This window comes from Trichoderma harzianum (assembly GCF_003025095.1).
Source record: "Trichoderma harzianum CBS 226.95 unplaced genomic scaffold M431scaffold_1, whole genome shotgun sequence".
NCBI lineage: Eukaryota > Fungi > Ascomycota > Sordariomycetes > Hypocreales > Hypocreaceae > Trichoderma > Trichoderma harzianum.
The window spans coordinates 1,751,802-1,764,558 of NW_020209249.1; the positions used below are offsets into that span (position 1 = coordinate 1,751,802).

At 50.0% G+C, this 12,757-nt stretch overlaps 3 protein-coding genes across 3 annotated transcripts; 1 reads left to right on the forward strand and 2 right to left on the reverse strand.

Moving 5' to 3' along the window:
* Positions 1–1,820: 1,820 nt before the first annotated feature.
* On the reverse strand, positions 1,821–4,176 carry M431DRAFT_12425 (hypothetical protein). The gene is made up of 2 exons (XM_024912215.1): positions 4,000–4,176; positions 1,821–3,856 (listed from the first exon to the last, which is right to left on the reverse strand). The coding sequence occupies exons 1-2, from the start codon at positions 4,043–4,045 to the stop codon at positions 1,959–1,961; spliced, it is 1,944 nt and encodes a 647-aa protein (XP_024780183.1). The 5' UTR covers positions 4,046–4,176; the 3' UTR covers positions 1,821–1,958.
* Positions 4,177–8,524: 4,348 nt separating this feature from the next.
* On the reverse strand, positions 8,525–9,531 carry M431DRAFT_476984 (hypothetical protein; the record flags this gene model as incomplete). Its single annotated transcript, XM_024915526.1, has 4 exons — positions 8,525–8,640; positions 8,902–9,190; positions 9,298–9,440; positions 9,498–9,531. The coding sequence occupies 4 exons, from the start codon at positions 9,529–9,531 to the stop codon at positions 8,525–8,527; spliced, it is 582 nt and encodes a 193-aa protein (XP_024780184.1).
* Positions 9,532–10,025: 494 nt separating this feature from the next.
* Positions 10,026–11,679, forward strand: M431DRAFT_551 (hypothetical protein; the record flags this gene model as incomplete). The annotated part of the gene is made up of 2 exons (XM_024921329.1): positions 10,026–10,802; positions 10,912–11,679. The coding sequence occupies 2 exons, from the start codon at positions 10,026–10,028 to the stop codon at positions 11,677–11,679; spliced, it is 1,545 nt and encodes a 514-aa protein (XP_024780185.1).
* Between the last annotated feature and the right edge of the window lie 1,078 nt (positions 11,680–12,757).

A 12,757-nucleotide genomic window follows, 5' to 3' on the forward strand; every position in this document is an offset into this window, starting at 1 on the left:
CCCAATATATAGAATATTATTTTTCTTGTACACTCGGCCGCATGCGATCGTTTGCTTTGTCGACCGTCTTATACGATCGTTTGCTCTTTCATCGTTCAATCTTCACGCAGATGACGTGGACGTTCTGAAGGGCTTGTCGAAAAAGCATATATTTCTTTGCAACTTCCTTTGCACAAATTTCGAACCCCACAAACCCCATTGTATGTATATATAGGTATTGTATTATTTCACTCGGCCGTATACGATCGATCTTCAGAACGTCCGTCTCGCTCGCGTACGTATGTCTTCGGTGTTTCGAATTGGCTTTCGAGTGCGAAGATGTCTTGTTCGCTTTTTTTCTCACGTCTGAATCGTTGCGCTCGGTCGTTCTTCCAGTTCAATCTTGAACATCGTGCGAGGTAGCGTGTTGTTAGGATGGGCTTGCTTTTTGAAGGTCTTGGTCTGGGAAGAAGAAGTGTGGTGTGTCGTGACTCGCTTCAGTCCGCTTCTTCACGTCCCCAATATATCCAACCCAACACATCACATTATGTATCATATATTTTTCATTATACTCTCGGCCGGCCGATCGATCGATTCGGGTCACCACACTTCTTTCAGGTTGTGAGAACCTAGCAGAAGAAATTGCGTTAGAGATTGAATCTGACATATCATGGGACAAGAAGAATGGGGAAAAAAAAAGAAAGGAGATGATGAGGCGGGTAAGCAGGGAAAAGAGAACACTAAAGTGCGTAGAGCAGAAAATGGGGAGGAGAAAGACGTGCGATGAATAGAAAAGAACACTCAGGTGCATAAAGGAGGAACTGAGAAAGAAAGAGATGCGTGTTCATATTCAAGCAACAATTTTATTCCAGCCAACAAGACATTGACTTGCAGGATCTGAAAGAAGATAAGCCAGCGCCAGTAAGGACATGATTGGAAATCTGTTGCCACGCTTGGTGATGTATAGAAGGTGCTGGAGCAGAATGGAAGTAGAGGGGTGTCTTGAGATGAGGCATCTGGGCGTTCTCAAAGCCTGTCAGGAGAGAAATAATAGCAATGGAATTATCAAAGACTTGCAAACCCAAAGAAGGATCAATCACCGCCAGGAGTGAAAAGAAAGAGAAGTTAGAGTATGGGAGACAAGAGAAGGGTCAAGAGAGAGCTCCAGGATATTGGCAACAGGAGGGGGAAAAGAGTAGAAGAGGCACAGAAAGGAGGAGAAAATTTGGGTATAACAGAAAAGATAAAGCGAAAATGGAAGAATCTGTGCAAAGACAACGAGGTGATTGGCAAGTCTTCTTCATCGACACTTGTCAAGACAAGGAAATGGCCTGAAAAGACGACCAATCTTGAGTCAAAGTGTGAAGTTGGAAGAAATTAGGGGACTGATCAATTTTGAGAAAGGGGGAAATTGTGAGAAAATGTGTGCTGGAAAAAAGAAGAGTTGTGGGAGGGGAGAAGGTCTTGACAGTGGTTGTGGTGCCCTTGCAGCTGCCGCGTCTCGGTATCAGGTCATTGCCAGTAGTGACTGCCACTCGTTTAGTATCACGCCATAAGCGAAGAGGAGATATTCATTATCTATTCTTGCCTTTATTGGTGAGATTGTCTTAATCTGGGACATGTTTAGGGTCTATCTACAGCAGAGTTCCTTCCGATCACTTCCAGTAGTCACCCGCCTTATACCAAGTATTGGATTACTATTGAGCCTCACGCAGTCTCTGGGGTGCCGATTACATACAAGATACCTAGGCAGCATGCCTGCAGTTGATGACTTCATGTGTGGATATCCAACTTCGCCAATAACGAGGTGATTAGCCTCCATGAAATAGATATTCTTAATCACGGATTCTAGCCATAGATAGTTTACTACAACAAAATAGTTCATGTTGGTTCAGAACGTGCCTATTATACCTTGCCCGCATCTATGCAATTCCCAATGTCCCATGGCACACTTTGGCCACTATGATATAAACATCTATTTAACTACCTCCATGCATTCTCTTGATCCTCTCTTCTGCCGCTCGTGCTCTTCTTTCTCGTTCCAACCTCATCTTCATCTCAGGTGTCAGTCCCCTAGCTTCCTCCTCTCTGCGTTCCTGCGGCGTCTTTGCAATCATAGAAGTCACATTGCTCCCCTTTTTTGGCTTTTGGTCTGGAACTTTTGGCCCTTCGGCACGGAGTCTCTCCTCCTCTGCCTTTCTCCTGTCTGCCTCCTTCTTGTCTGCCTCTTGCTTTTCTCTCTCGTCACGGCGATCAGCCTCGTCCTTTGTCATAGCCGGAGGAACTTTGCTCAAGTCCCAATCCCATTTGGCATCACCGAGTTCAGAGCGTGCTACTCTAAAGGCATCGCGCGTAGGACGGTCTCCAGCAAGCTCAAAAGCCGTCTTCCCCTCCATGTTTTTAAGCAGTGGGTTTGCCCCGGCTCGTGTAAGAATTCCCAGCACTAAAGGCGCAGAGTTTTGTGCAGCAGCGTAATGTAGGAGGCGGGGGGTATGATAGTTTTGTTCGGGAGGATAGAATTCAAAGTCTGAGCTAAGCTCATTCTTTGTGAGATATGATAGGAGTGCGGGTAACTTGGACCGTCGCACAAAAGCTTGTAATTGGGATGTATGGAGGATTGCCGTTTCTTCTTCTTCTGATAGAGTTGGTTTTGCTGGCTTGGCGGTTGCTACAGACTTGTTTTGTGTCAAGTTTGCCTTGTCAGACCCGGGCTTGGGTGGGACGATTTCTCGTACTTTGAGCCGAGTCAGCTCGATAAATGATCGCATTAGCTCGTTCTGAGTGGCTCTCCTGGTACTAAATGGGAATCCTCGTATACGAGCGTCGTTGGCCTGAAGGACTTGTCCCTCATACGGCCCAAACAATGTTCTTCTATTTGTCGTTCCAGTCGCCCTGATGAATAGCAGCTCAGAAGTATCCAAAAGTCCTTTCCAATCTTGAAGAAGAGCGCGAACGTCCTCTACCAGGGCAGTCTCGTTGTAACGACGCAAAGATGAGCCGACAGAGTGTGCTTTGCCCTTGGCATTGTCGTTGGCTGATTGGGAACCACCTTGTTTCCGACGTGTCGTATATCTATGAAAGGTCTTGTGGGCGAGAACTGTAGCCTCTCGATTCATCGTGGTGCTGCCGGATTTTGCTGATCTAGGCGCCAAGGAGACGACCATGGCCGCAAAATGACCACCTCCAATCATGCAGAGGAAGAAGTGAGGCCCTTTGTAAGCTATGGGCGGCAGTGTTCCGTCTTTGGCGGGTTTTGGCATAGCTATAGGCTCGAGCTGCTTCGTCCTGATAACATCAACTAAATCTGGCTGGGTTTGCTCTTTCTCGGTGAATATAGCTCGGTAAATGCCAAAGTATGTATTCTCAGGAAGCAAAGGCGAGCTGAACCATATCAATGGCGGTTTGCCTTTGCCCGGGCGCCCACTGATTTCGTCGTCACCTTCCTCATTGTTGTCTCTGCCGCCATTTCGCTTCTCCGTCAGCCTTGCTTGTTTCTTGAGCAGCGCCGTCAGCGTAGATTCCTGGCGCCCTTCATCCTCGTCGTCTTCCGAGTCGTCCGAGTCGGATCCAGATAGTGACTCGTCCAAAGTCTCTATCAGCTTTTCAAATTCGGCTTCCGAGACGAGGCTCTGTCCCCGCAGCTTCTGCTTAAGGTTGTAGTTGTGAAAATCGGATTTTATATGGCTTCGTTGGTCTATTACGGTAGGAAATGAGAGCTTGCAGAGAGAACACGCTTGAGAGCCGACAAAGCTATCGGAAGACGCGTCTGAGGTCTGGCTTGGGGGTGTTGTGGTGGTTTCAGTTTCGGCGATGGCGATGGCGTCTGCGTCCGGCTTCAGCGTCAAGCCCACGAGGCTTTCCGGCGGAAGATCGTAAACTAACACGAGCTCAAGGAGTTAGTTGGTTCCAAAGATGAGGCCGGATGAAAGGACAAGAAGCGCGTCTCATGCCTCGAGCATGATCTATCAAGTTGGTGGGGTAATGACTAAACCAGTGATGCGACTGGATATTTGTACTTACCATATAACGGCCGTCGCAAGAGCTCGTCCGCCTGGTTTTGCGCCATTGTGCGAATGCCGCTGTGTTCGTTGGTATGTTTGACCGTATATCAAGACGTTGTTTCTGAAAGGCGAACAGGGAAGAGACGCAAAGGAAAGTTTGTGGGATTATTTATCTCGAGCAACACGAGAATGCAAGCATGAAAAAAAGTTGGAGTTGCCCCTCCATAACAAGGTTGGAATCATACCGGATCTGAGTCAACCGGCGACAACCCCACAATCAGTCATCGAGGCTTGTACTCCATATTAATCGGGCCCTGAACAGCGACTTAGAGAATATCAACCTGCTTCTTCGGCTTCTATTTACAAAGACGCTTCTATAATTCTTTAGTCTTCTTTTTGCCACGAGTTTCATAAATTACCGGGTCTCCCGAGGATGGGTTAATACATCAAAACGAGCTCTCATTTAGTACGCTGCGCTGCGCCAAATATGGCACTCCTTGTCGCCCCTTCTACGTTGCAAGATTCATAGGTAGTTTAACACAAAGCCTTCTAGAATAACGTTGGCTTACTAGGTGCGGGTGAAACGGTCTTTGATATTAATCTTTACTCGTAGCGAGGTAGTCTACGGGCAATAGCCAATTTATCATTACTTAAGAGATCTACCTATTGAAGGTAATCCTGAAGCTAGCTTGGAATGCTTCGTTGTATAGCAAACCTAGGCCTGCCGACCCGAGAAAGTGGAAACGAAGGCACTACAATCTGGCAAGATATGAGAAAATATGACAGAAGTAAATTTTAATTTTGTGAATAGAACATAATATGAGCGCATACGCCTGCAAGACCGTAATTTCGAAATTCAAATTCATTTTAGGGTAGGAGTTTGAAACGGCTCCTAGGCCTACTATTTCATGAGGCTATACTAGAGGAAATAGTGACGCGTACTTGGTCCCTGTAATGAGAATAGGAGGAATACACTACAAAGACGCCGGCTATCCTGGTGTCTCCTACTATCTGTTTACGCTGTTGCGCTTCTGGAATAGCTGTGTCGCGGCACAAAGAGCCGATAATTTCGGATGCAGGCATGGGAGTGGGTGGTGGGTTAGCGCAGGTCTTTCGGCTTGTCGTATGTAATATATCGTTCACGAGAAATGAATCGATCTGCGCAACCGCCTCGGTTAAGAAACGCGGCCAGCCTTTTGTGCTGTTAGTGGCATTGGAGTCTCTGTTTCAGAGGAACAACAACCCGCAAAATGATTGCTTGCTGGAACCGGAATGGTTTACATTTTGTCCACAGATTTGCCCACAGACAGGGCGAACACACATGCTCGAGCTATTCTCTCTGATACGCGCAAAGCTGAATTTGGCCTCAGTTGTGGACGGACAAGACGCCGCTCCCTCTCCATATCGTGACTCCAGACCGATTTGCAGTAACCACACGAAACCTAGTGGGCATTCGGGCTGGTGTAGGTACTCGGCGATGTAGAGACCGGCATCTTGGCCGCCGGTAGTCGCATTTGGCAAATCATGCTAGCGATTCTAGACTGTCACTGGTGCAGGGCTTTGATACTTGCTACTGTATGCCCAAGCTGCGACTACGGACAGCTTGAAAGGAAAACACGTGTGGACTTTTAGCCGGCTGCTGGATAACGTCAATGCGTCTCTGGGCTAAACTAGTTATCTGCATCGTTTGTAGTATACAGATGAGGTAGTACGAGTAGTTGCGTGTCATGGGTGTCGGGATGATGCCGATAATGAACAATCATGCACCGGCTTTCGGGCCATTGCCAGTGGCTGACTGCATGAGGCCTGGTTGGCTGCATCGCATAAAGCAAGCAAAGCACCTAATGAAGTCGAGGACCGCGGGGGTTCTGGATTGCGCAAACTAGGCCCTTGGATCGGTTTCGAGATGCTGTTCCCCGGTTCGGTTGTTGTTGAAGGCTATCGACGAAGCTATCGACAAAGTCAAAAGGTTGCTGCACCAGACGCAGAAAGTTTGTGGCCGAGCTGAGGTTTATTGTCCGCCTGGCATATATCCTGTCAGTCGTCATTGCAGCAACTCATCCAAGTCGTATCAAGAAACTGCCCAAGTGCTTAGACGCAGCCAAGTTGCCTGTAGTCGTACTGCTGAACTCATGGGGTCAGGCCATTTCTACAGTCGGCATAAGCCACGCCGACGGGCTCGGCCACTGGAGGGCCGAAGTCTGGCAATTCCTTTATCCAATTGCTTCATCGATATTCAGGTGGCAGATACTAGCCCCTTGTCCGGTTCTCTCTGTCAGGGTATCGGAGCTGCTTAGCCAAGACTGGGCGACTTGTTGAGGATAAGGTTTGCAAGAAGCGTTACATTAGCCGCAGCCTGTTGTTTTGGAATGCCATCGACCCCCTTGGCGCCATTGACACCGTTAGCATTAGCATTATCTGGTAAGTACTGACATGACAAGCTGTGCTAGGGATGCTGGTCAGCAGGGCATTCGGCTCCCCCAATCTGGAGCTTGTCTTTTGCTCATCCAAAGCTCCACAGCCAGCTGCATCGAAGCAGTCGGCTTTGCCTGGACGAGCTTAGATCTGGATTGCGGGGACGACTTCCCCTGCAACCCTGCACCGTTGCATTGCGGCTGATCAATGCGAGTCTGGCAAAAATAAGGGGCATTTCGAATATGCATGCCCCCGGAAGCCTGACGAGCCAATGCAACTGGCCATCGACAGGAGCGTCGTACTGCTAGGAGCCTCGACACAAATCGCAGGCCAGGAATAGTACCAATCTCAGGGCTACGCCGTACCCAGCAGGTCGATGGACGATGGCAGTCACAGAAGAGTGTTGCTCCGTTGCCGGTTTTTGAGCTCCACATTCAGCCGCACAATCATGGGGGATTTCGGTCCTTTGAACCTGTGTTGCTCCATCTTGATGGAGAAGGATGAAGAGAGAAAGGAAGAAAGAGCAAAGATGCAAATTGCTGGCCTCGTAAAATGCTAGCCCGAGCTTCCTTTCAGAGCTGCCAAGCAAAAGACTAGAGGCGCTACCAAGTCCACGGCCAGTTGCCTTAATGCAAGCCACATTCTGTGCCCTCAAACACCTGCTAACGATGATGCCTGTTTAATTTTGACATTCCAGCGCCGACTTGCGCACGGACTGGAAGATCTACAGAGAGTCCCGATCCATGATAGGACCAAATGGTCCCCTGATCGTGCAAGTAGAGACCGTTCGAAGTCATCGGCCTGGCTAGCAGGATGGCTTTGTTCAATTAGGCCGAATAGAGGAGGTGGTGATACGATATACGAAGCACCTCTGCCGTTCGTTATTAGTACAGACAGATCTGGAGCCAACGAAGAGACCGGAAGGGAGGCTCCTCATTGACTAGAAAATCGACACTGTGATTCAACCGCTCGCTTCCTAATAATGATGTATTAGCCGTTGCCTCTCGCAATCAAGCGCCGCCAGGGTCGAGGAAAACGTCACTATACGCTTGGATCTTCGAACCCTCCCAGGCCCTGTTGCGGACGGTGGAAGCAGAACGGCTGAGCGAGGGTTCCATGCCATGTTCAACGTTAGAAGAGCCCTGCGGATATGCGAACTGCATTCTGAAGAACGCGGAATTGTCATCAACATTCAAGGATCTCTTTCAGCCGTATGGAAGGTACTTGCCCTTTCTGTGATGATGACGACGTTTCAATGTCTTTTCAATACTCGTTCCGGTACCTTTGTTGTCAAGGCACCCATAACCACAGCCCTCAATATTGCCCGTGTCCTGGCCACCTCAATTTACCCCCCTTCTCGTCGAATCCCGCTTCTACATATTATTGCAGAACGCAGAGCGCAGCCAACTCGCGATTATGGTGCAGGCCGAACGCACGGTTGCTTACCCGGGCACCCCTGGCTCTTGTTGCTCCTCATCGCCATGTGCTACAGTATGCGGATTCTTCGGAAAGGCGTCAGGCTTTTTTCCGTTGGCGCCATCACCAACGTATGCTGCTAAACAGTTGTTTGCCCTCGGGCGCGGCTGCTATCAAGCCACTCGCATCATGTGTGTCTGTGTGTTCTGTGCTGGCCCATCTTGAGACGTCGGATAAACGCTTGATTTGCCTGCGTGGCTGAGTTGCTAACGACTCTGGCACCAATCCTCATACAAAGTACAAGGGAAGAGAGAGGGGCAAGCCAAATTACTTGCTTGATCGCCCTCTTGTTACATTTGCGGTATACCAAAACTGCGGCTAGCATTACAAGCGGTGCGGCCGAGCCTCGATTGTGCAGACAACAGTAGCAACAACAGTGACCAACATTAGATTCAGCTGCACGGTCCTGCCAACAGAACGACAATACGAGCTGTAGCTGAGAGAATCAAAGGCCTGGAATCGTTTGTAATCACCGGCGTAGCCGTGGTAAACAAGGTCAAGAAAATCTGCAATCTAAATCCTCCTCTGGCCTGGCATGCCTGGCTGGCCCCCGGGCGATAGCCGCCCTCCAACTGCCACGTGAGAATGCTGCAGATTTCTTTTCTTTTTATTGCCTTCCCGGCCCAGCAGGCCGAGTGGCTCAGAATCGAGTCTCATGCATAATCGTCCAGCCATCCTTGCGCGTAGAGGCCAATCACGACCCCTGCCAAGACGAATCTGTCTGTACGCTGCTTTGGGTCTGCAGCGTCTTCCAGAATGGGCTTGGCCACTGTCAAACAGTGTAGAACTAGGTCTGAAGTGTCGACACGTTCGGGGACTCACCTAGCAAAACGTGAACACGCCTTAAAGATGGCGGTCCTCGACATTGCCATTAACAAGAGGCAAAGATGGCTGCCAAGGGGCCATTTAGCAACGCCACCCAAGACTATGAGCAAGTGGCGGGAAGCCGGTTGCTTGTCAATCTTGCAAAATCTCTGCCAACCCGTGGCTTGGGAAGCCTTTCACAAGGGAGGCCCCAGCCCAATAATACAGGCTTGGTAGTAACTCCGTACTCTGGCGACGAGGCAGTGGAGCAGTTGATCCAAGCGTTGCTCCGTTGGCTTGATCCCTCCGCTAGGACGATGCAGAATGCGAAAGGAAGCACCGACTTGTGCTGTTTGGGCCGCTGTCAGACGGTAGTATGAGCCTGGTCGGTCGAGTTCTGCTGCGGCCTCGACACCCATTTCTCTGGAACCAAATGAATGCCCTTCTCCGCCCTCTAGGATAAGTTGCCGACCAGGATGCACGGGAAACGGGTCCCAAGCACCCCTGGATACGTGCTGTTTCAAGCCGAAGGCGCCAGATTAGCTTTTGCAGGCTACATGATTCAAGACTTTGCTCACCACCAGGCTTCACAAGGCTTAGCCCGGGGACATGCTACACGTACCCACGGCTCACATTGGATGCTGGGAATAACATGGGCACTGAGCACTGGATACTGCTTGCAAGCCATCAACGGGACACGCATTTGTCCGTTACAGTAAATGGGAAATAGATTGTACTCGTCAACTGTAGCACCAGCACCGGCATCTAGCAGGTACTGATACACTCACTGCCTATTCTTTTTTTCTCCGAGAACCCACATACTATTTAGGGTTTGCGGTGTGCTCCATATTGCCATTGCCTTCCTTCCTATCTACGACTACTGAACCTGTCCCGTCTGCTCCATCCCTCCTCGTACTTTGTGCGGCCTGGTGCTTTCAACTTATTAAACCCCGGCACCCGCTTACTCTCGTTCCTTTAAGCCGTCCTCTAGTCTCCTCGTCATCGGCAGAGGGACAACGCTCTTGTTCTTCTTTGTGAAGACTCGAGGCGGCTTGTTTTCCTGTTTTCTTTTGTCTCCTCCCTTCACCCTCTGTTTCTCACAACGCTCATGCCAGCAGGCTTGCCTTTCATCTGAGCCTTCCTTTCCCCCTCCCTCTTCCTGACTCTGATTCCCACCTATCCTGGACTTTGGAAGCCGGCTGCTTTCCGATTGCTCCATAATCTGGGAATCTTTCATTTTCTCCTGATCGATATGCGACGACGACTCCATCAACTAGAACAAAATCACATTTTCCGTTGATCGTTTCTCCTCATCAGATTCAAGGCATACCCTCTTCCTCTCCTTCAGCCATGCCGTCAGGGGAGCTGCCGATTGAAGGGCAGTCCCTTGGCCCTTTGACGCCATCTCTTCGCAGCGGCCTTTTGGCCATCACAGTGCTGGCATGCATTTCCTTCTTTGCCGCAGCCACTCTCTTCATCTACCTAACATACAAGATTGTCTCCTGGCAGCTCTTTGTCCGCCGGGAAAATGAGAAACGCTTTCGCCAAACTCACCAGGACCAGGATGACCATGATCTGCCACGCCGACCAAGCCTGCCCCAAGGAGCCCATCATGAAGCATCTTCTTCGCAACACGCTGTTGATTTCACGCTTGGTATCGATGGTGTATTTGCCCAACGCCCACGCCAGTCCAATGATGCCTCCGTCCAGGGTGATAGCAAGTCCCCGCAACAGGACCCAGGCCCACCCATCCGACCGATGAAGGGCTCGCCCAACCAGTTTCTCATCCTCATCTATAACCTTCTCGTTGCCGATTTGCATCAGTCGATTGCCTTTGCCCTCAACTCCACATGGATCAACCGAAACGCCGTCCTGGTGGACACCAAAACGTGCTGGGCACAGGGCTTCTTTGTCTCAACGGGAGATTTGTCCTCGAGCATGTTTATCACTCTCATTGCCGTACACACCTTCTTTTCCGTGGTCAAGGGATATCGACCGTCACAGAGGACGCTGTACATGTCCATTGGCCTTGTGTGGCTGTTTGTGTATTTCATCTCGACGCTGCCAATCGCCATTACGAACAACGGCCGCGAGCATGGCGGCTTTTTTGTTCGAGCTGGTGCCTGGGTACGTTTAAACAAACAACTCTTCTTATTCTTGCTTCACTTCGCCTCCCCCTCCCCCTCTTACTAGCTGCCTAATGTTTGTAATTGCTAACATGGACATGTGCTTCTAGTGCTGGATAAACGCCGAGTATGAGAATATCCGTCTCTTTACCCACTATCTCTGGATTTTCCTGGCCCTTGGCATCACCACTGGCCTCTACGTTGCAATCTACTACTCTCTTCGTCAGCAAGCCCTTCGTCGCCGAGCTGCCAACCCGGACAGTACATCGGATCCTGGCTTTGCGGGTGATCACAATCCCGCATTCCTCATCTACCCAATCATCTATGTCACTTGTACGCTACCGCTGGCTACGGAGCGTGTGGCATCTATGTCTGGGGCTAATATCCCGCTGGGACTCTTCTGCTTTGCTGGTGCACTCATCTCCCTGAACGGCTTCTTCGACTGCCTCTTGTTTGGTACAACTCGACACTCCATCATCTTTGCCTCTAAGTACGACCTTGATGTGGCAGATACGGGCGTGAAGACAATCGCCTTCTTGCAAACACCAAAGTCTCGACGTTACGGCAACATGGTTTGGATTCAGGGTGGCGAAGGGTCAAGACGAAGCGTGGAGCCCAAAACTACTGGTGGATGGTGGTCCTGGCAACGTCTGGCCGGACGCTCTAGCAGCATGAGACAGGAGAAGCGGAGACGACCGCGAGGATCCAGCCAAGAGTCGTTACGAGGCCCTGGCATCCAGATGGATCTGGTTACGACTGTTGTGGTGGAAATGGAAGACGACAAGGAACGAGATATTCGATTCCCCGATCCCGCTGCCAGCGCCAGTCCCTCGGTCAACAGCACAGAAAGGGACGCAATCAGCGCACGACACATGTGAAGAAAAGAAGAAGATGATGAATGATTTTTATCCCCTGTTATAAGATACCTATTTATGTACAACGCATCTTTGGCGGCTCGAATTTGCTATGAGCTTGTGGAAGCTATACCCTCAGGGCGGCCTTAATGAGAAATGTAATATAGCAAGCACAATTTTTTGGACTTTGCGGTCTACGTACTACGGGAAATACAACCCATCTCCAAGAGCCTAGCCCAGCTGTAAGCTCTGAAGATGCCTCGAGATGATGACAAGTGATTTGGCTGTATGATGACACTCTCAATATTTCACGCAGACTATCTGACCACCCGCAGTTTCGGAGTCGGACCGTTCGTGGGGAACTGCTGCTGCCGTCATGTTTTCAGCTGAGCAGAGCCTCAGAGCAAAGGAAGACGGTAATTGGCTCCAGTACGCTGTTGCTGCTAGCTAGCTCTTTACGTACCTGCATGCATGAGCTGCTTCTTTGGATGCTTCCAGTGGACTCTACCGTGGGAAAAGGGTCCATCAAAGGTCCATCCAATACAAACGGCCCGCCTGCGTCCCATTCCGTTCAACCCACTGCTGGCATTGCTCTTGATCTTCTCCGTCTTTAATGGAAGAAAACGAAGGGGGCAAAAAGGTTTAGCCGACGGTGACGCGATTCATGTGAGCCGCTGGAATGTGGAGAGGGAGAAGCGGTAGTTGAGCTGGACTAGCGGATACTCCGTTTTCTCTACTCGCACAAAGGAACAATTACATAGCATTGATGTTGTGGATACATCGGCGACCTCTCGTATGGGAAAGGCCTTTTGCGTATTCAAAGATTGGGATTAGCATTAGCTAGTCGGGCTTTCGACCAACAGAGAGCCAAGGAGAGACACTACTAGCAGCGACCCCGTTAGCATATCATCCTTAAAACGTCGTAGCATTACAATCATCAAAAGGTCTGAAACAACTCATTAATAGCGGATCGTTGGCCAGTAAAATTCCGTTTAGCCACCCTCCGTATTCTGGAAGAAAAGGGGACCGGGGGATTCTATCAAGAGGCTAGCTGCGTTGAGCCAAGACAGCTTCTCCGTTTTGGGGCCGTCAGCCCGCCTCG

Bases quoted from the DNA above. Each gene is read 5' to 3' on its own strand.
- M431DRAFT_12425 (XM_024912215.1), bottom strand. From the start codon at position 4,045: ATGGCGCAAAACCAGGCGGACGAGCTCTTGCGACGGCCGTTATATG. The intron at 3,857-3,999 runs GTAAGTACAAAT...AGCTCGTGTTAG, and splicing joins CTTGCGACGGCCGTTATATG to TTTACGATCTTCCGCCGGAA.